Here is a 23,389-nt window from a genome sequence, read left to right as displayed (position 1 = left end):
ACCAAACCAGAGCTGTACTCACTCTTAGCTAAATGCGCTCAAACCTTTAAAGGGTATTAGTTTAAGTGTATTTATGTGTACTTTAGTATATGTGTTACATCTCTTGTAGTAGATGTATTGTGGGATATGTTGTGACGAATGTATTGTGGTATATGTAGTGTGGTATGTGGCTTGTGGTTTATGTATGTTATGTATGATTTATGTGCCTTCCATGTTTGCGAGAGTTGAAAATTAGCAATAGCTATAAACTCAGCAACACATCGGTCCCAAACTCTGTATTTGAACTATGCTAGATTGCATCGTCCCTATCAAATAAAATAAGAAAATGAATAAATAAATCTTAATATATAACTCCCCTCTCTGTCCAACAACTGTCTTTTATATTGATTACAAATTATTTATTACTTTGTACATTGTGCAATTTTAAATGTCACTAGATCTCTAAATTTCAGTGCATGGGAGAGGAGTGTAAGTGTGTCCCTGATATCCAACATTAGTGATGCTTACACATTAATGCTTTGTTGGTTATAATCCATCGATACACAGTAATGTGTTTAAATCTGAAATGGACCATTCTGCATTTTGAGTACTCTGACTTTTGATCCTTAAAGTATATTTTGATGCTAATATGTACTTTTAATAGAACTTTTAGTAGAGTATTTTACACTATGGTATTGGTACTGTAAGCCTCTTTTCTTGATTGTATGTGTTCCTCAGTTCTTCCGGGCTGCTGGTAATTAACGGGCTAAAGCATTTGTTTCCTCCTCTCTGTTTAATTCTTACCAACACGGCAAGACAGTACTAACACATCCCACCTTAGAGCTATAGAAACTTCTCTTCACTGTTATTCACGAGGCAGTCACACTCTCTTACTGTATGTATCACTTGTACCTGTCCCTACAAAACAAGGGCAGGTAGGAACCAATGACCTCATAACCAAGAGCACATGAAAATACAACATACAAAGTACTATAAATGACAATGAAATAATAATTTACCAGTGTCTCAAAAATGCTGAATCTATTTCTACTCACCACTGTTTGTTAGTTTTGCACCAAACAGTTTTATTTATGGTTTTATTTAACAGATAAATTGCTGTTCCTTTTGAATCTGTAATGATTATGTTAACTCATGTATATCCTTTAAACATTATGCCTCAGTGTGCTGCAGTAAAGACATTTGGGCTCTGGAGAGCTTTGTCTCTGATATCTTCACAAATTGGCCTCATATTAAGTTCAGTCTTTATAATGACGTTGAGTTTGAATGGAGGACTGTTGGTGTGCCAGGTGTGGCACAGTCGTACTCTATTATTAAGGTGGCGCCACACCTTAGTTTTTATCTGGTTTGTTTTATTTGAGCTTAGCAACAGTGAGTCACTGCAGACAACTTGAAAGCGATATGAAGCATGGGAGTCATACATGATACATGCTGCATGTCTGCACTATACTGTCTACCTGTCTGGATGAAGGCTATACAGTTAGAAAAGTCTCTGTTGGAGCAGAATAGATAAACATCTCTCATTGGATAAACATGTCAGCTCTAATTGCTATGTTCCCTGACTGCCTTCCTTTGTTTCGGTGAATCTGAGCTGAAAAAGATAAAGCACAGCCTGTCCAAAGGTTATTTAATCAGCCAATCATTTCCCTCGAGGACAGTGGAGGATCTCGTCTCCCTAAAGCAGATCAAGGTTGATGGGTTTACACTGAGTAAGATGCAGAGGGAGATATGTGGAGGCATCCTTCCTCTGCTTATTAGCTCATCATTTACCTGAAAAATCACCTTTCACCTGCACACATAATTGTTCACGCTCAATCACACAAGCTTCACGTCACGGCATGTTTGTACATAGAAACAATCACTCAAAGTTTCACACGCAGGCGTTTGATGTCTCAGTGAGGCTGAGACTGTGGCAACGCAAAATTAATTTAACTTCATTATTAAAACAGCAATAAAATAGATTAATCTGTATAAACAGCTCCAAAAAATCACAGATTTTGACTCACCATAACCATTAATGCTTTGTCAATAGTAGATGTTCTCCTCTCAGATGAAGTGTACCTGCTCCTCTAAACAAGTGATCTGATCTGATGGGATATTAGAAAGTGTTAAAAGTTATAGTCACTGTCACCGCCCTGAAATTATGATTCCCATTACCATAGCAGGTGAATGCAGAGCGAACGCAAAACAAAGCGATGAGTCAAGCACAGGGTGTGTATAGAAGAGGGAGAGTCTGACTGTGTCGGGCACAACCAGTCAGAGATAAAGTTTATCTCTTACGGTGTGTTTTCACTTTTCCTCTGTAAAACGAATGCTTTTCTGGAACAAAACTGTTCTCGGGAAGGGAGGCACATTTTTTCTGCTTTAAATTTGCACAATACTTTTTATTTAGGGCGTGTGATTCAACATCAGTGGTGTTTTTTGGAAGGATGTCGCAACATTTCATTGATGAGTCATTTAGTCACAACAGTGGGGCATCATAGCAACTGTGTCCATGAATTCCCAGCAGAGATCAGAAGTGCAGAGTGACAGACATCAGCCTCAAGGTTGACTCAGGTCAGCCTTGAGTGTGTGTGTGTGTGTGTGTGTGTGTGTGTGTGTGTGTGTGTGTGCGTCAGAGAAAGTGATTGCATCAGAGAGTGAGAGCGACACCCTTGCTCTGCCTCCTGTCTCATGCGTCAAGAGCCAACTGTCTGTCTGTCTGTCTGTCTGTGGTAATCCCTGAAACTGCATCAGTGCGAGGACACCCACATGTTAGGAAAACCTACAAATAATAAAATATAGGGAAAAGAATAATTAAAAGTGTTCACCCAATACACATGAAATAGATACAAAGACTTACAGACATTTCAGAAGAAATGAAGCAGCAGGTACGGACACATTATGAGACAATGGGACCAGACATGTAAATGTCCCCCTCACGTCAGACTGACAGCACACAGGACTGACCATAAAGCATTGTCATTAAACCCAGTAAGGAAATATTTATGTTTTACACGTTATATGGGCTATACACATAGGCAGATTATGACAGAGAGGCCCCCAACCGGCCCCAGGGCAGGCACAACATTCTGTTGTTTCTCCCCACAGAATTCAGGGGCCCACACTGCAAAGAGTGCGCTTTGTATATGAAGTCCTAAAGTCCCTTTTTTAGGACTTTTAGGGCTCTGCTACTGACATGATGACTAAGCCCTTTGACAAGAAATGCAAAGTTAACAACAGCGACTGCATGCAGAAGCTTTGGCTCAGGGGCCCCCTGAGCTCTTAGGACCATGGGCCTGGACCAAGTAGGCCCAATGGGTGATACAGCTATGGCTATACATAAACAAGTGTTACTTCCTTTTGTGTGCCAGAAAGAAATCCATAGGTAAATTAATGCACCGTGTTGTTACTTATATTTGGAGTAAGTTATCTCAGTGGAGTCAGTCTGATCTCTAGATAGACTTATTTGGGTTTAAGGTAGTGCTTCATTAAAAGTGCTGTCAAAACCAATAACAGATCTCGAGCATAAAAATCCATCGTATTTGACCATTTTTAACAGCTGTAAATAAAGTAATGCTGCTTTTTCTGTGCCTAATTTCTTGTAAAACTAGAAAAATTCCAGTCTAGATTGTTTTGGTGCGAGTTGCTGAATGATGGAGATATCGGCTGTAGAGATGTATGTCTTATCTCAAATATAATGGAACTAGATGGCACAGCAATGTCTCTTTCCAGAAATCATGACCTGGTTACTCAAGATAATCCACAGACCTTGTTGTGAGCGGTTTCATGTAGGAGCTATTTTCTTTCAAAGTGTACATCTACTGCTCGCTTACCAAGCACCACTGTGCTAGCTAACGTTACAGCTCAGCTGAGGAGGACGCCATTAATGTTTACATCTTGTGCTGTCACACGCACAAGCCTTCGGACATGAGTAGATATATGCTTCTTTTGAGCTTTGAGCACCACAAGCTGAGTGCTACTGTATCTACTTCTGTTATATTTTGATTTTGGGGGTGAACTGTCCTTATAAGTCTGTTTTTGAGCTGTTTAAGAGCCTCTGCACCCTTAGCTCAGATGAGTAATGCAAAATATAGAGATGCAGTAATCAAGGGAGTTGAAGGTGTGGACAGCTTTTTCCAGGTCAGAGGTTCAAAGAACTGAACAGAGTTTGACTCAGTCTTGTTCAGCAACATAAATGTATTTGTTTGCGGACATGCAACGATGAAAGAAGTACTTAACTTAAGTAAAGGTAGCAATACTGCAGTGTAAAAATACACGCAAAAGTCCTGCAGTCAAAATCTATGTCTATTGACATCAAAATATGCTCAAAGTACCAAAAATAAAAGTACTCATTGTGCTTAATGGCCCATTTCATGATCATATATTGCATTCTAATTATTAATGCACTAATGTGTAAACATCACATTAATGTTGCAGCTGGTAAAGATGGACCTGATTTCAGTTACTTAATATGTTGCTGGACAGCATGTGAATTTCCCTCTAGGATCAATAAAGTTTTATCTTAATCTATAATAATACATCATAATTCGTTAGTTAATTTAACTTAATTAACTTCAGTAAATGTACAGTTCACTCCTTCACATGTGTGAGTGTTGAATGTCTCTTAACAAGGCCTTATGCTGCTATAACAGCCTCCACTCCTCTGGGAAGTCTCTCCACCACATTTCTGAACTTGGCTGCCGGATTTTTATTCAGCCACAAGATTGTTAGTGAGGTCAGGCGCTGAGGTTGGGTGATAAGAGCTGGCTTTCAGGCGACATTCCAGTTTATCCTCAAGGTGTTGGACGGAGTTGAGGTTGGGACACTGTGTTGGCCGGTCAAGTCTTTTCACATCCGTCTGAGAAAAACACTGTAATGTGGACCTGGCCTTGTTCATGGGGGCACTGTCATGTGGAAACAGGGGAGGGGTTTACCTAAACTGTGTCTAAATGTCTAAATATCATTGTACACTGTAATGTATGTGTGTGTGATTAAATGAAGTAAAATAATGCAATAGAGCCAAATTTCATTCAGATTTCAGATACAGTTTATCAACTCAAATGCACACTTTTTGGTACACCTGGATGTGTACAACGGAGCCAGACTTTGTAAACATAGGGGTCCAGGTGTATGCTACTCCCCCATGGAGGTTTCTTTCACATTTACAGCAGCTATATGCATTTGTCAAGCCACCTGAGATAAAATAATGCTTGAAAATCTGTACACCATTTGATAAAAACAATATCGCTGCCAAGAAAAAAGTCATCCTGTAGAGCATGGGTGTCAAACTCACTTTAGTTCAGCGGCCACATACTGCCCAGTTCAATCTCAAATGGGCAGGACCAGTAAAACCACTGCAGTGTAACCTATAAATAGCAACCCCTTCAATTTTTTAATCATTCTTTTTAGTGTAAAGACATCCATTCATCCATTTACAAAACAAATGAGCAGCCTGTGAAAAGTATGTGCAAATTCCACAGTATGTCTCAGTTGTTCCACATTCAGTCAGTCTACTACTCACTGTCATTACATGTGCATTTAGTCATGATTTTCCACTAAAGCTGAAACTACTGAAGAAACAGGTGAAGTCATCCCCTGCCGTACAAACCATTACCAGTCTAAAGTCGTGCTAGTATCTACTCACTGTTTAAATTGCTCTTCAAACCTCAGCCTTAACATGTGCATCAACATTAGGTGTGCAAAGTCATCTAGAGGGCCGGATTGAACCCTCTGGCTGTCCAGTTCTGGCCCCCGGGCCGTATGTTTGACACCCCTGCTGTAGAGCCTAAATCTTATTTTGTATCTAATTGTTCTCCATCTGTCTTCATCATCCTGGAACCAACACACAACAAATGTTGAGGATGTTGTCTTTTCACTCCCGGCACCTAAAAAGAGGCAAAAAAATGTCTGATGTTTCTATTTATAAAAAACAAACACAATCCATTAAGTCTTAAAATGGTGCAGACAAGCATGAAAAACAAAGAAAGAAAGAAAGAAAGAAAGAAAGAAAGAACACTTAACAAATAAACACAAAACCCTAAGGCACTCTGTATCAACTCTAGGTCTTCACCTTACTATGTTAAGTTACATAACATAGGTAGGTCAGGAAATTGGTGTAAACAACATTACTTTTTTTGTTTGTTTGTTCTGGCTTTTGCCTTTATTAGATAGGACAGAGAGAGAGGGGTAAGAAGTAAAGGTGGTCCTGCTGACTCAGACTGACAGGCCAACAAAGCAATGTTTACTCAGTTAAGATAGATTTCTTTGAAGAAGTAGCACAGTGGGATAAACAACACACACATATATTATTATGTGAATAACACAAAGCTGAAAGAATTTTTAAAAACCTAAAATATTTGCCCCTTTTGGGAAAACAGTCCCAGCTGGAGCCCCAGACACAACCCCACTGCTCCGCCTCTGTCTACATGAATGTTAAAATGTTTAGCTGAAACTTTTCAGAGGTGTTGACACAAGTTTATGGTCATTTTGGCAGCTTGCATTGTGTTGTACATTAAAGTGTTACTACGATTAAGCGAGTAAAAGGAAATGAGGTCTCCTTTCATGTATTGTTTGTCTCTTTTAGGATTCATTTAGGTTTGACTCTTTAAAAAAAATATAAGTCAACATGTTTAACGTGAGAAAGTAAACCTGTTAGCAGAACAAACACTGAGTGTACTGGGTGTGTCCACTGTCACAGCACCAGAAATACAGGTCAGTTGAGTTTTTAATGTATTCAAATGAGTCGCAGGGGGACAGTATGTGCTGATTGAGCAACAGGGGCGTTGATATCACACCGCCCCCCTGTGGTGACACATGGCAAATACTGTAGGCCTGTGTGAAGGTGTGACATAATAGAGCTATCAGAGGGAAGAAGACAGAGATTGTTGTCGAGATTGAGCAGCTTAAACACTGAGCCAGATCCTACATTTAAACATCTCACTGTAAAGAATGTCACTGAAAGATCACAAGACATTTTAATTGAGGAGTTGGATTAGTATGATGGATTTTATTAGACTTGGATCCCTAAATGATGCTGTGAAAAGGCTCCTTACAAGTAGTCACAAGATGAATTTAATGGGTCATGAGATAAAAGTAAGAAATAAGAAAAAAACTCACTTCACTCATTAGGATACACAAAGTTTATTTATTTTCCTGACTTCTCTCTATTAGATGCTTCTTTTCCCCCCAGAATACTGTAGTTTAACCTCCTCAAGCCTCTAAAAACTAATCAAGTAAAATAATCTGGGAGGTGAAAACCCCTGATCACAATTTAAAGACGTAGAACGAAAAAGAATTTGCTTCATCTTAAAGGGACAGTTCACCACAAAATCAAAACTACATATTTTTCCTCTTACCTTTAGTGCTATTTATTAAACTAGATTGTTTTGGTGTGAGTTGCCGAGTGTTGGAGATATCAGCCGGAGAGATGTCGGCCTTCTCTCAAATGTAATGGGACAAGATGGCACTCGGCTTGTGGTGCTCAAAGTGCCAAAAAAACACGTTTGAAAAACTCAACAGCGATGTCTCGTTCCAGAAATCAAGACCCGGTTACTCAAGATAATCCACAGACCTTGTTGTGAGCAGTTTCATGTAGGAACTATTTTCTCTACCAAACTACACCTGCCAAACATGTGATGTCAACATTAATGGCGTCCTCCTCAGCTGAACTGTAACGTTAGGTAGCTCAGCGGTGCTAGGTGAGCTAGCAGTAGATGCACACTTCCTTCTGTGCGTGTAGAAAAAAAATAGTTCCTACATGAAACTGCTCACATGAAGGTCTGTGGATTATCTTGAGTAACCAGGTCATGATTTCGGTAAAGAGACATTGCTGTTGAGTTTTTCAAAATGTATCTTTTGGCACTTTGAGCACCACAAATCGAGTGCCATCTAGTACCATTATATTCGCTAGGAGGCAGACATCTCTACAGCCGATATCTCCAACACTAGGCAACTCACACCAAAACAATCTAGATTAATAAACAGCACTACAGGTGAGAGGAAAAATATGCATTTTTGATTTCGGGGTGTCCCTTTAAGGAGTCACAAGCAAAATAAAAGGTTGAAAAACACCACATAATAAAAGGAAGGTGACATAATTTATTAGCATTATTAAAACAGATGGAGTAAAAAGTCACAACTGTTCATTTAAGGCCTGGCGATTCACAAGTTATTTAAGAAAAGACAGCATGAAGATGGTTCATTAGGCTCAAAGAAGAGACACACAGTTGACTATTAAAAAAACACACAGGCCGACTCATCATCCTGATGATCATTAGAGTGAGACAGAACACTACCTCAGACCACTGACACCCTGCTGCTTAAATTATATTATAACACTGTAACACTGCAGCGACACATGTGTCACAAACAACCAGTCAGGGAATACATGCACTCTCCTAACTGTTATTAATATATGACAAGAATATATACAATTTATACATCCATAAAAACAGCATTAAGACCTCAGAGAAATATTTCACAACGTACTGTTTGTATAAAAGATTCATATTAAGAGTGATAAATAAAAAAAGTCTGATTGAGAGAAGCTTACTTATTGTGTAAGAGAGATGAGTGCTGATGGATTAGCATTATTAAAAAGAACTTTCTAATCTAAAATCAAACGAGAGATATCCATCTTGTCATGTAATAGTCATAAGGAAGAGGCGCAGATGCATAGAAACACATAATAAAATAATCCCATTAAAGGCTGATGCTGCTTGTCGGCTGGACTCTTAGTATGCTCCAGGGCTGTTACGGATCCCGCAGCAGAGCACCATGGTGAAGATCATCTCAAAGATCTAAATGGGAAAAGGGACAGACCGGCTTAATTCAATAAGTTTTATCAGCGCTGATAAAAGCAGTTCAGTTTCAGGGAAACATTCAGCCATGGCTCACTCTGACACTCACCATGATGACAGCAACCACCAAGGCAGCCAGACCAATCAGGTACAGCTTCTCCGAGAACAGCTCGATCAGTTTGTCGTGACAGCTCTGGGAGGGGGCAGAAATAAAGATGATGACCATGCTACTGTGATAAAGGAGAAGTTTTAAGCCCTCACACTGTACACACACTGTGATGGGTTACATGAAATGGAGAGCTGTGTCTGCTGTCAAAACAAAGTGCTGATTATCAGCGGCTCCTGACCGCACAGTTCTAAATAATTAATTATGTAATATGTTATCTATTAGCAACACAAACACTAGAGAGGACTTGAAAAGGATAAAAGCTTGTGTAAGTAATTTGGGTCAATGTAGCACCAACACAACAGGTGGGTGGAAAACCACCCAAGACAATGTGTTGGTGTTATTTTTTATATTACAGCTGAATTATAAACCCAAAGCAAATATGATACGGCTGTGAAATGTTTTCTTTTTAAACACACATGTCACCATGTGTTACTTATTGTTAATGACGTGATTTTTTTTTTTTTGCAGTTTTGCATGTCATAGCCTACGTCTGACAATACTTTTGTGATGTGAGTTAAAAATTTCAGCGTCTTGTGTCTAACACTGGATCAAGATATTTTAATATGAGTTAATTACCCAACAGTCATGTTAAAAAAAAAAACAATATTAGCACTGGATAAAATCAGCCCATTGGTACAAGGTAAAGTTAACGCAGCATTAGATCTTGATCCATACAGTGTGTAGTGAATTTTCTGAGAGATGGATATGGCTAAACCAGTGAATTAAATATCTGGGGCCGGTTGCACAAACACCTTAAGTTAAGATTTTCCTTAAAATCCTCGTTAAGGTTTCTTCAAAATAAAAATGGTTGCACAAAACACCCTTAAGTATTCTCCTTAAGGTTTCCTTAAAATGTTCACTGTCCTAAAAAGACCTTAGCAACCAAAGAAAGGTAAAAAAAAAAAAAAGCTTAAGGTACCTCTGACTCTGTCTTAACTGCAATATGACAGAGTGGTGATAAACCATATTGATTTTACACTATGGATTTGACTGAATTAATTTTCGTTGCAATATTTCTTCCTAAAATTGTTTTCTGGTATTTGAGGATCAGATTTACTTTTTATTTTACTTTATTAATCCCTGAGGGGAAATTCAATTTGTAGTTTGTATAATCCTTTCCTCCTCTGACCAATATGGGGTTTTTTTTGTCTTCTTTTCTTCTGCCCATCTAATTATAAGCTAACTTTATGTGACAATCGCAGGCATCACAAGTGTGAGTCCAAGCAAACAAACAATCTCCATGGAAACCTTTAAAGCTGCAAAATCTCTTTCAATGCAGTCCGTAATTAAGGAAACCTTTTTAAGGAATCTGTGCAACTGTGTAAGTCTATCAGCTAAGGAGAAATTAAGCCTTGAATGTCATACTAAAGGAAAAATATTACGGTGTTTGTACAACCGGTCCCTGACATACACCACATATAAAATTCTAATATTGCTACAAAGCATTGTACATTTCTACAAATCACGAATATGTTACATTTGTACATTATTTTGCAGCAGATAGGTTGAAACTTTAAGTTTCTCAACAACGCTGTGGTGCAGGTGAGGTTAGGTTTAGGCACAAAGACCATTTAGTTATTGTTAGGAGACTTTCATTTTTTGGCTTAAAACACCCATGTTTGGTGGCACAAAGGCCCCTAGGAAAGCAGAGACTGTTCAGTGAAAAACACCCAGATTTGTTGGCTCAAACACCTGTGGGAAAGCAGCAAAGGGTCGCCAAAAAACAACCAGTATTGTTGTTTGGTTTCAAACAGTGGTCTGTAGTAGTTGACACAACATTCACCGTCCCCTCCACCCCCTAATGACGAAGTCAGCTTATTCACTGTGTCACTTTATAAACGTTGATATGACACGTATGAGAGGTGTGAATGTGACGTATTCCTGGTTTGCATAAAAACAATGCAATCATTTTTCTTCTGGCAGCTGGGCTGACTAATTTTCACTTCTTCCACCTAAAAACTGGCAAAATTCACTGATGTTACTATTTTGAAGTTACGTAACATCGGGTGGGTAGGAAATTGGCGTACAGTTAACAGCATTACTAATGCTGAAACCTGTTTTTCCTGCTCTCTGCTGAGGTAGAGTTCACAGAATAAATGTAGTTGTTAAATCTGCTACATTTGAATCCATCCCATAATAATCTGGGCTGCTGTAACTGCAAACGAAGGATCCCAAACAATGTCAAGTAAATTAAGTCTTCAATGCTTCAGTGTTAGGCCAACAGAAGAACATTCACTCAATTATATTAGATTTCTTCAGGGAATAGCACAGTAGGATCAACACCAAGGAAATATATTTTCATTTAAATGACACAAACTTGAAGGTAATTTGAGGCTTTTGAGAAAACATTCTGGAAACCCAGAGACCTACCATCACTCCACCTCTGCTAATAAACGGTGTTTATTCCTGTCTGTTTCTCAAGGAGGTTAAAAGGAGGAGAAGTCATGGCTTCATATCACTTCATATCCTTGGGGTATAACATTTGCGCAGTATAATCTTATCTGCATCTGTTGAAAGGCTTAATAGCTATCATAGAACATGGGGATGATTGATTCGCTTCACTGAGGCGTCCGCAGTCGGCCCTGAGTCAGAATTTATATTGATATATATCAGAGAAATAAAGATATGGGTGAAAATTAACAACTCTGCAATCATTGAGGAGGTCATAAAGATCATAAACGAATGCTTTCTATATGAAAACGTTCTATTGTATATCAGCTGCTATCCAATTGAGCGACCCAAAAAGTTCTGTCAGGTTGAGCGCACCCAAAGAGGCTAAAAAGGGTGCACCCTGAGAGCACCTGAGTGGACATCATGCCTTTATTCCTAGCACAGTCTGCTGTAACCCTCCAACAACAGAGCCCCAGATACATTGTGCATGTGTCATGCGCCATAGCTCCCATGGGGTCAGAGAGCGTGCCTTCACTGAATAGCCTTGTCTATTCTGCAGCCACGGAAATATATGTTAAGGATGCCAGACAACTGCCACTGAAAAACATTTCTGTCCCAGGTATTGGGTTAATAAAGAATTTAAGTCAAAATTTGAGTATACCTGAGATTTCAGAAAATCTTCTGGAGACTTTCTGGGACACAAGGTGCCAACGACTTGTTTGAAGAGAGCGGTGTCGTCTCCTTTGCCACAGCAGTCGAGCTGAAGGGGTGGCAAAGAAACAACAGGTCACTCACTCAACAAAACACATGATCAAAATAGATTCATATGACTTGTACACATAACAAAACAACTGTGCAGGGAAGATTTTTACATCATGACGTACCGTAGAGTGGAAAACGTCCAGCACCTTGATGGCAGAGTCTTTACTGGGAGACCCTGAGACGTCCACAGCTTTGATGTACGCGGAGTCGTAGAAGTTGATCAGTTCCTTGGAGATCTGTTTCAGAGATACAACAACAAACAAGAGCAGGTTCACTGGAGCGAGGTGGAAAATCAATGCAAACGTTAAACACTCAGTGGCAGATGTGTGTGTGTTGCTTACTGTGTCCCTGTTCATGAAACCCCACATCGCTGCAGCCACTTCACAAGCAAAGAGGATCACCAAAAAGAAGAAGAACTGAAGAAAGAAAACAAGGAAAGTTATTCATGTACTCAGACTCAATGCACCTTAATTAAATGTATTAATTTAAATAGAAAAAATAAAAGTAAAAAAGAGAGCGACTCACTGTTCCCAACAGGCACTGAGATTCTTGAATGGCACCGTAACACCCGAGGAAGCCCACGAGCATCATCACAGCCCCGACAGCTATCAGTATGTACACACCTGTAAACACAGAGACAACAGGACTCTGTCATACATGTTCATCATGGCGGTGTTGTGTCCTCAGCACCACTGGGGGGCAGCAGTGTCAGAGCAGTGAGTTGATTCATTGATCCACACATTGTTTGGTAATGGACTTCCTGCATGTTGCTCTTGCCTTCCCTGTAGGATGACATGACATTATTGACATCCTGGAGAAAAACAGCCCCCAGATCCTGAGAGAGAGCTGACTGTGTTCATCTGTCAGGCCAGGAAATGCCTTCCAGGCACCCACAACCCCCCACAAAACCCCCTCTGCACTGACCCCTGACCCCGAGCATTATCCTTCCCCAGGAAACAGCGGGAACCATGACACACAGACACCCACCCACAAACACACACATCTTTGTGTGATTAAAGTGTTATAAAGAGGAGTCCAAAGGAGCTTCAGCCATGTATTAATGTTTAAAAAAAATCTATTTTTGGCCATTATCCACAGTGATGACATTAATACAGTTTCCATGACTGTTGATGGCAAACAGGAGTGTGCAACAGTGCAGGTAGTGCTGCTGCAGGAAAGGTCAATGAATAGTAATAAAGCTCCAGTTACAGCAGAGTCTGGCTTATGTTAAAACATTCAGGACACACAGTGAAGATGAAAAAATATCTATTGTTCTGGCTGTATGGTGTGTTTAATTTAGAGCACAAAGACACACTTGGTGGCACAAGGTCATTCATTACGGGCTATTTTCCTGACCACTTTCTCGCCTTTATGCTCTGTCGCAGATCGAGTGAAATGATTTAAACAGCTACTGAATGGTGAGTATTTTCATCAGCTGCTGTTTCCCAAGTAAAAACTGAACTTTGGAACTGTGCAGCCTGTGTTATGAGGAATACAAATTCCTGTAATCAGATCCATTGTCTTCCCATCAGCGTGACTGCAGGAAGGGTTGGTGCGGTAGAGGTTAGAGGTTGTGTGGCTCCGCTCCAACGGGAATTAATTAAATCAATAACCTGCATGAATAAACTAAGTTTCAGAGGAGCTGCAGTTTGCTTCTGAATAATCTCATGACTTCAGTCTGTCTTCATAACCTCAGCAGATCCACAGTAACCTCTCAACTCTAACAATAAAAGAATCCTTTCAGTAAGTGGTGGAAAATAACCAATACATTTACTCAAGTACAAATTTAAGGTAGTTTCAGGTATTTCCATTTGATTCCACTTTGCATTTCATTTTACTACTTACTTTTTAGATTTGGTTTTTACATTATGAAACATAAGCTTTATGTAGATTGATGCGCAGGATTGTTTCCTACTTGTGTGACAACTCTGTCTCCTAGAAATCACTTCTGTACGTTACTAAACTGCTTTTTTAATCATGCTGTTGTGGCAACATAATCACTGCCTCGTCTATGTTCAGCGATAGGGTTTCTTTCAGGCAACAAGACACTACATTCATGTACCACGTAGACTTCACAAAGTAGGTGGATAATGTGTACAAAGTGCTTTGAAATCAGAACTCAGGGTTTGCCTTCACACTCCTGTAGGTTTAGGCAGCAAAAGCACTTTAGTTAAGGTCAGGGAAAGATCGTGATTTAGGTTAAATGTTAATAAAAATGTTTTAAATAATCATTGCTACAGTAACTACTGTGAATATTGTATTGAAAGATTATCTATTTTGGCAGAAAACAACTGAAATATGTTGTCAGTGAAGATTTTGCTGAGTGTCAACATTTTTTGTGACTTGCCAGGTACGTTACTAAGCAACAGTTCCTCATATTGTTGGTAGACAACATAATTCTCTTAGCAGCAAGTTTCCCTCAAAACCTATTTGCTGTTTGAAATTAATTGTATATAAACATAATTTCTGGGAGATAGGGCTGTATGAAACATTTCCAATTACTCTGGAGCATTGTAAAGTCTAAAAGTCAGAATTTAATTTTAAAAAGTTTCAGTAAAAAAGATATATCGAGTTCCAAAATTCACAATATGTTCATCAAATAAAAACCTTAAATACTTCTGAGAACAGCATTTTCACCGGGGTCACAAAGAGGGGCACGCACTTGCATTAACAGGATGGTCTAACGGCAATCTAATAAATACATTACAATTATTCATTAAAGAAAGTTGATTTAACAGAACAAACACTAACTTGTTAAATTACATGAATCATTTTATTTAAATTAAGGTTTTTATTCAAGGATTTTTAATGATTTGTTAGGATGACAGCCTTATTAAATTGTGAAGATAGACATTTGAAGACCTCAGTAGAAGCTTCAACTGTGAAAACAAAATGACGTAATGTACAGCCCTATCGGTACTTTTTTTTACACCACTGCTCTCAGGAAGACGGACTGGGAGCAATCTGTTTTCTATTCTTACTCACACGAGAACAAAACACATGCAGGCAGGCCACCTCTAATGTGCCCTGACAGAGAGTCTAAAAACGACACACAGATCCCGTACGAGACTCTCACTTGGTTGTGTCTGAAGGCCTCACACACCTCACAACTGTACCTCACATATCACGCACAACCCTTCCCCATACTTACTTCTACACCCTCCCTTTCTCCATCTGTCTAAACTCAGCACCCTCCTCCTTCGTCCCCCCTCCTCTCTTTCTCTGTCAGGTTTTTGTTGTAGTGAGAAACGGCTACCAGGGCCAGTAACCCGGCAATGCGGCAAAGCAGGCATTATTTCCACTGCCTTCCATTACTATGACAACACCCTTTGAGGTTTGAAGGCTATTGAGACTTTAAGGGAGACAGGCAATTTTATACCACCGGGGAAGTTCATTTATTTCTTGTCTCCCTGTGTAATCTCCAGAGGGGGAAAAAGAAGGGGGCTAAAAGCCCCATTTGGACTTTTCTCTTCTAGTAACATTAAAAAAAGACCTGTGAAGTCATGTTCACACTGTCGGCGCGTGATACCAATACACTGAGATGAACCTAGTCATACTGTGTCAAAATGATGAATGATGAGATGAAGATGAATCATTAAAAAGCTCCATATAAACATTTTCTCCTGTCATCTTTTCAACAGACAGAGTGGAAACAAAAGGGGCAGAGCAGACATGCATTGTGTCTCTAACTGCTGACCTCCTCACTGATTATAGAGTTACACCATATGTTTGTAGCTTTAAATGTATTCACAATTCAGAAATGATTAATGTCTATGCGCTGTAAATAGTTGAAGTGGCACTTGGTCTGTAAGCAGTGACAGCAGATTAAAGGAATGGACAAATATTTTTTGGTTTGCTGACTACACACTCAAGAGCTTCCAACTTGTTGTTCAAAGGAATACTTCACGCAACAAATAACCATTCGTGTATCAGCTTCTCAGCCTGTGTTATTTTGATTTCGGGAAGAAAATGTAGTTTTTCTCACACACTTCCACGGTAAACGAAGAATCTTACCTGTATCCACACCTTTGAATCCGCCCACTCCACTGAATTTGAGACTGATTCGTCTGGCATCGTAACATGAAACAGCAGTTTCTTGGTTATAACATAAAACAACCAATGAGCGCTACCATGGGACTAATGCCGTTGTCTGGCTGTTGTCAAGTGGTGCACCAGAACCAATAAGGAGTCATAACAACAGTGCTGTTGGGGCTGTTCTTTATTCACGTCTTCTCAATATTGCCCAACATTGTAGTTTATTTTACTTGTTTTTACAATATTGTCATGGCTACGCATCAGCGTGGACTTAAAATGACATTAGATTCAGGCAACCAGCAGGTCTCTAGTGATTGGTTGAGGTGTATCAACTCCCCCTCCCCCATGGAAAGCGGTTAGAGTGACCCAATGTCAGACTGAAGATGGAAACGGAGTGTATTTGTAAATGTGATGCATTTTTGCTAAAACTTTAGGCCTGCTATGTAAATCAGTTCAGCATGAACAGTCTCACACACCTGTGTGCGCACCTGTTTATGCAGAAGTGTTTTAAATATTATGGTTTAAGCAGAAATGCTTGTGTTTGTGAAATACTGAGCATACGACTGAATAAATGAGATTTGGATTTGGAGAGTTGTGCAGATGTTAAACACAGTCCCCTATCACTTTAATTCATCGAGAATTTTGTCTGTTTTTGGATTCTTCATTCACCTTGGAGGCACGCAAAGAAAAACTATTTTCTTTCCTAATTCAAGGTAACACAGGGCGTGTAACTGATACACATATGATTATTCAGGGGTTGAAGTATTCCTTTAAATAATGTTTTGATTAGTGATCTTCAGAGATGCTGGGAGGCAGATTTTGTTACCCTGGACAGAGCCAAGATAGCTGTCTCCCCTGTTTCCAGTGTTTATGCTAAGCTAAACCAGGTTATGAACCTTCATATTTACCATACAGACATGATTTCATTTAACTCTTATCAAGAAAACAACTAAGCACATTTTCCCAAACATTCAACTAATCATTCAAATATCAGTTGTGTAACTCTTGAGAAAGACAGTTGATTGTTGAGTCTCATTCCGTGGTTGTCAAATACAGACGCTTTGGGTTGGTGGTTTGTTCTGACTACCAACCCAAACAGTTGGTATTTCACAAACTAGGAATGAGGCTCAGCAGTCAACATTGCTAACTCCCTTGTTAATTATTGGCCTCCAAGAACACTGTGATCATCTGCTGCTGGTTTACTGGAGGTTCCCAGCAACAGCCGGAAGAAGATCAGGGATGCAGCCTTTGTCAATTACGCCCCAAAGCTATGGAACACACTACTGATAGATGTCAGGGAGGCTAGCTCGCTACATATTTTTAAAAGAGAGGTAAATACACATCTGTTCACTTTAGCCTTTAACTAGCTCTGACTTCCTGATACAGGTCTGACACTCCTTCTTTTTGCACGTCACGCTGCTGCAACTGTTTTAGAATCTTGCTTGATTTTATGATTTATAGTTTTACAACTGTGATTTTATGAATCAGTTAATCCATGTTTTAAACTGTGTTAAATGTCCTTTTATATTGAATTGTCTGTTTTATGTGCATTATGTCTATTTTTATGTGACGCGCTTAGTGATTTTACTGCCTTTATTGTAAAGCACTTTGTGCTGCATTTCTTGCATGCTATATAAATAAAGTTTAGTATGTCTCCAGAGTTAGACACAGCTCCTTTAAAGTAGTTAACCTGTCAGTTAAAGAGTAGTAATCAGTGTTAGTCGACAAGCAGAGAGTAAAAGCAGTTTAATTATCTGTTAAAGTGGCAGCGAATCAGAGCTACTGGAGCCCCAGTGTACGTCTTTGGTTTGATCTTTTATAAACAGCTTTATTACTGAAAAAAAATGGAGCAGACAGTTTTAATAAATGGGACCTTAAAACTCCCAAAGATCTTTGTTTATTGCCATTTTCATGAGGGAGATGTTAGAATTTCCTGTTTACACAAAGTATCAACACAGCAGGTTTCAGTCGCTGTGAGGCTTCAGAGGAACAGCTTGTCTTTGTGGATAATGATACATATAATTTTATATCAAATCCTCCTTTGCAGCCTGCTCACCCACAATGCAACCTTCTTTCTTTTTTTTTTTTTCAGCTACGAAATAATGCAGAAAAGTTATTCAGGCTCTGCATTATGCATACAGTGTAAAGCAACGGAGACATCTTGTGCTACAAAACCTGTCACACTGACTGTATCTCCTACAGTACGAGAGGCTGGAGCCCTAACGGGACCAGACTTACGACAACTGCCACCAATTATGCCTTCAGGCACTGGTTAGGAGGCAGGAGAATGTGTATTTTCAGACTTACATAAATACCACTTTGGTGTGCCAGTATGCTAAAAACATCCACTCAAAACTCTAATTTGAAGGGTAATGTGCAGATGTACAAGGTTATTTGAATTATGCAAGGGCGTATGTTCAAGGGAGGGTAAATTAAAAAAAAAAGAAAAAAAAAAGGCCCTTGATCTTGCCTGGGTGGGCCTCTCTTGCCGCCCTGCCTTTAAAATCACGAATGTGCCTTCACTCTATAAAAAGCACGGGCTCGCATTCGCTCTGTATACTTACTGAGGGGTAAGTATGGGAGAGCAGCAGGAGCCCAAATGTAAATTAATGGGCTCACTAGAGTTCACGACCACAACAGACTGAGACGACGGACCTTTGAAATGTTTAAATCATATCATGTATTGTAGGTTTTAGAGCCAATCTGTGGATTGCTGCGGGCAGTGAAGGAAACATGATGATGATTTATGACTTTAGCTCATGCAGTGAGCATAACCTGTATCCCTGACTCTGTGCAGTACTTTTACAAAGACAGAGAACATGCTGTACTGCATTAATACAAAAAAATACTTAAAATTCCTGAGGATCGAATACTCTAAAATGGAAGCGACAGAGGCACGATTGCTTTATTTGTGCACCATGCTCACAGACTGTTTTTAGAGCCCACATATGTCTCAACATCTGTCTGAAACATCTGGTCCCTCTCTTGAAAAACCCTCCAGGCTGGAGTTATAAACATGTATATTTATCCGACTCAGAATTACACCTACAGTATGTGGTCACCAGTGTCATAGTGACAGCTAGAGAGTAAAAACACTGAGGTGTAGACGCCGGCTGTGTCACTCTTAAGTCACGCTGCGGATGTACGCAGGTCCTGTTTCCTGATCTTTCTGTCAGAGGTCACGCAACTCCTACTATTTCTGGATTTTTGTGGGTCCAGCTGAGTGTAAAAGACAGGTACGTCTGTGAATTAGTTAACTTTCGTCACTCTGTTAACAGTGAGCTTCCTGTCATGTGGAGGGTGAGCAATAAGGACAGAAATACCAAAGAATCCAAGAGAAAGAACAACTAGTGTCTCACAGAGGGCATTCCCTTATGAGGAAATTAGTTGGAGGCATGATGATGATGATGATGAAGAAGCAACTAACAGCAGGCTAAATTAAAAAGAAAATGTTTATATTGTAGCCCTTAAATAAATACTATAAAATAAATACTAACAATAAACACAAATTCAACCAATCCCTGTGAATTCTGCGCGACCATCAGTTTTGTCCACAAATTTCACCAATTATTATAGTTTCACAAATCATAGTAGTCCCCCGCACAACATCACCAAACTCACCTCTCTGTTTGTGGCTGTAAAAATGTAAACCAAGCAGCAAACTGAAATAACACCAACGCTGAAATGCCAAAAACTGCAGTTCTTTGAACGGCCACTTGAGGCTGGCTCCAGAAGTGAGTCAATCCCTGTAGACCCCCATGTTAAAATGTCCAGCTTTACAGCAGAAGTAAACATGCTTGCTGTGGCGAAGGTTCTTTTATTTATTTTTTCACAGTATATTGCTGAACTTCTCTGGTCCTACTCCAACTCCCTAGCTCTTAGATCCTCAGAACAATGTCTTTTAACTGTCCTGCAATCGAGGCAGGTGGGTAAGGGAGACTGTGCCTTTGCAGTAGCTGCTCCAAAGCTTTGGAATAGCTTTCTGCTCTCAATCACATCGTCCTCCTCCGTTGACACTTTTACGATAAATCTTAAAACATTCAGGTTTTCAATGGGCTTTGGTTGTTTGTAGTGGTTTTAATATTGTAGTATTTTAGAATGTTTTTTTTACATATGTAATTGTTTGTGTGTCATTCTTTTATTTTGTACAGCAATGCTACAAAAAGAGGTTTTGGTCTCCAGAGCTAATTTCCCCCTTCATGACACCTGTCCAGGGGCTAAATTTTTATCTAACTCAGCCTTTTACATTTATTATGGGCCTGAAGTTATGCACAATTAAGGGTGGGCTGCTTTGAGTGACAGGCTGTCTGGCAAGTGTCCTCAGCTTCTCAGTCAGATCCACCCCTCACTTCTCCACAGCTCCAGCCTCTTGTCCAAATATGGCCACTTCTGGCTCCAAAAACCAAAATGGCAATGGCTGAAATGTCGAAATCGAGGCTTCATAACAGCAGTCCATGAGCCAAAGGTTGACGTCACAGTAGCTACGTCTATCATTTTATACAGTCTAGGATGCAGACATGTGCAACATGAATGTCTCACATTTACCAACAAAATTTACTGCGAAAGGCCGCACAAGACAAGTGTCTGATGTAGTGCACAAAAGCAGGGGTTAACTGTTGTGCACCATGTGTAATGTTGTGCTGGAACACAAACAACATCAACTGACCAACACATTTCTAACTTTACCGCAAAACCTCACCCAGAGAAAAGCTTAAACACGTGGATAACGAACAAGACAGATCACCATGACAGAGGCTGTTACTTCCAGATCTATCGCAAGAGCTGATAGAATCAAAGTGAGTTATATTAAATACAGAAGTTGTGATGCTGGTGTTTTATTGATGAATTATTCAAAAAAATTGCAACTACTTTTGCTATCTTCAAGAAAAGATAATGCCTAAAAACATTACAACTTTTTTTTTAGAAAAGCTGCTGTCAAATCAGTTATTTTGGGCCACAGCAATCCCCCCCCCAAAAAAAGCCTGTGAAATCCTGGAGGGACTGTATATTGTAAGATGTATTTGTACACCCTGTGAGAGCCAAAAATGAGGCCACTGCGCTCAGTGGACATTCAGCATTGAAGCGTGAACAGCTTTTCCATGAAAAATGAATTCAATTATGTAATGATGAAAATATGGAAAAAGCATTTTCAAGTCCACTTCAAACTAACGTATGGGGTGATTGTGAAGCTCTGCTGTTGAATACTCACTGATGTAGAAGGTGCCTGGCGCCTGTTGGCCATCAAACTGGAGTATGAGGAGGTTGCTGGTTTGACTGTCATGGCGGAGCCAAAGGGCCACTCCTAATATCACACCTCCGGCCAGCTGTCCCAAAGAGAAGAATGGTTTTAATTATTTCCCTTCATGTTTCTTTACTTTGGTGAAACCTTGGAGAGGATCAGGGCCATTAAAAATGTCTGATATTAAAGAGATGTAAGCTTGAATATTAGAACAAACCTGTAGTTATCAATTTTTAAGACTTTATTTTAAAAAGACCCATCAAGAGAGAGTGCACAAGGCTCGACTCTGCTAAGATCAAAGCAGTGTCCAAACCTTTCTGCTAACGTTTCTGTGTGTTCAGCTCCGCCGTGAGGCCGTGAACTGTCCGGTGCCCTTTCACAGAAGTAATGAAAGGACATCCTGACACCTCAGTGACCTGCGGCACAGACCACGTCCTCACTCCTTTGTTTAAAGCCAACTCAAGAGCTTTGTTGTTCAACTTTACCTCTCCTCTTTTCTATATCTAAAAATGAAAGCGAAGTAAAAGCTGATGGAGCGTAACTACTGAAGGATCAGTGCATTTTATTTTCACAAGCTGACACTTTTTTTTCGTTATGCCAATGTTTATATGACATGACAGCACTCCATTGTTCTCCAAGAAACAGGAAACTCAATCCTCAATGTGAAAAATAGCAAAACGAGGAAGAGAGGGCTCAGAGTTTTCACAGTGACAGGCACAGCAGCAAAACCAACAGAGGAAACACTCCATCAAGTGTGACGGGTCCAGGATATGGTGAGTTAGCCTATCTAAAAAAAGACGACTGCTCTGTACAGACAATCCACATGGAAATGAACAAACAAGTAGTGATCAATTCTGACTGTGTAAAGCCACCAGTGAACATCTGCAGGAAGTCTGATGGGATGTAATGATGAGTGAAACGCAGACAGCTGCATTAGTGACTACTGTGGCAAGTCCCTTATGACTGCAATAACTTTTTTGAGAAAACAAGATTGACTCGATTCACTTTGAAGAGAGAATGAGAACAAATTAACAACAAAATAGCACAAAGGCAGCAAATGCTACAGACTGGTGACCAGGTAGGAACAAAGGAGGGGAAACAGCTCTCCCCTCCCCCAGAAAGTCTATTAGTCTTCCCCAAGCTCCCTTTTTATGGGTGTTTAATCTGAGGGGGACCAGACTCCTTGAAGTGGCAAGAAATCATCCAACATGGAAAGAAAATTTAGATAATTTTCCATCAGAAAACTTCAGAAATCAGGCCTTCCTGTCCGGAGTATCTGCCTATTATAAGCATACATTCAATACAATCAAATGATGGATCTAAAGCTGTAAGAGACATGCTGGAGAGAAAGCAGTATAATCCCAGTGAGAAGACTGAAGAGACAGAAGCCCACCCAGTGTGAAGTGCTCCTCTCAGCCACCTTGCACTGGTGCTCGACCAGGCAGAAAATAAATGTTGATGAAGAGCATTTCAGCTCCCGCCTGGACTAAGTATTTGTGAGCTGTGCTTCGTCTCTCAAAGTCAAAGCAGCATAATCACTACAGCAGGGCGGGAAACTCTGCTGTATCTCCTCCAGGATCCCTATTACTTATTAACTTTAAGCCCTGAGCTTTACAGATGTGGAAACGTGCATGCGCATAATCAAACAAGAGAAAGTTTTAACAAAGCAAAAGTAACTCGAACATCAAAGAGTAAAAAAAAAAAGGTCAACTCACCCAGAAAATAAAATTAAAGAAAAATAACATGTATTTAATACACTTCGTGCAGCCCGCCACAGCCATGTTGCCAAGGTTTTCTTTATCAGCTCGTCCTTTTTACCCCCAAATCAGTCACTATGTGAGGTCAGTCTACTGTCCCGGATCACACTGTCTCTGCCAGACTTTATTCAGGCCAGTTGGGGTATAAGCGCCTCTGTGCTGCAAACTCCTCCTTTATAATCAAGAGTGAAAACCGAGACGGAGAACTGCCCCACCACCAAGTGAAGCAGACAGGAGGAAGAGAAGAAGAAGAAGAAGA

The 23,389-nt window shown here is 39.9% G+C and overlaps 1 protein-coding gene across 1 annotated transcript; it reads right to left on the bottom strand.

The window, feature by feature from the left end:
• Positions 1 to 8,056: 8,056 nt before the first annotated feature.
• On the bottom strand, positions 8,057 to 23,386 carry LOC126408669 (CD81 antigen-like). Its single transcript, XM_050074363.1, has 8 exons — positions 23,089 to 23,386; positions 21,344 to 21,458; positions 12,625 to 12,722; positions 12,441 to 12,515; positions 12,222 to 12,335; positions 11,999 to 12,097; positions 8,887 to 8,970; positions 8,057 to 8,777 (listed from the first exon to the last, which is right to left on the bottom strand). Exons 1-8 carry the CDS (start codon positions 23,152 to 23,154, stop codon positions 8,712 to 8,714), a joined length of 717 nt encoding a protein of 238 aa, XP_049930320.1. The 5' UTR covers positions 23,155 to 23,386; the 3' UTR covers positions 8,057 to 8,711.
• Positions 23,387 to 23,389: the final 3 nt, after the last annotated feature.

Source organism: Epinephelus moara, chromosome 20 (genome assembly GCF_006386435.1).
Source record: "Epinephelus moara isolate mb chromosome 20, YSFRI_EMoa_1.0, whole genome shotgun sequence".
In the NCBI taxonomy this organism is placed as follows: Eukaryota; Metazoa; Chordata; class Actinopteri; order Perciformes; family Serranidae; genus Epinephelus; species Epinephelus moara.
The sequence above is the reverse complement of the archived record's forward strand: the minus strand, read 5'-3'. Positions and strand labels throughout refer to the sequence as shown.

Coding starts and splice junctions, on each gene's coding strand:
- LOC126408669 (XM_050074363.1), bottom strand. CDS start 23,154: ATGGCTGTGGCGGGCTGCACGAAGTGTATTAAATACATGTTATTTTTC. Junction 12,723..21,343: donor GCCAGGCACCTTCTACATCA/GTGAGTATTCAA, acceptor CTGTGTTTACAG/GTGTGTACATACTGATAGCT. Junction 8,778..8,886: donor TGGTGGTTGCTGTCATCATG/GTGAGTGTCAGA, acceptor TTTCCCATTTAG/ATCTTTGAGATGATCTTCAC.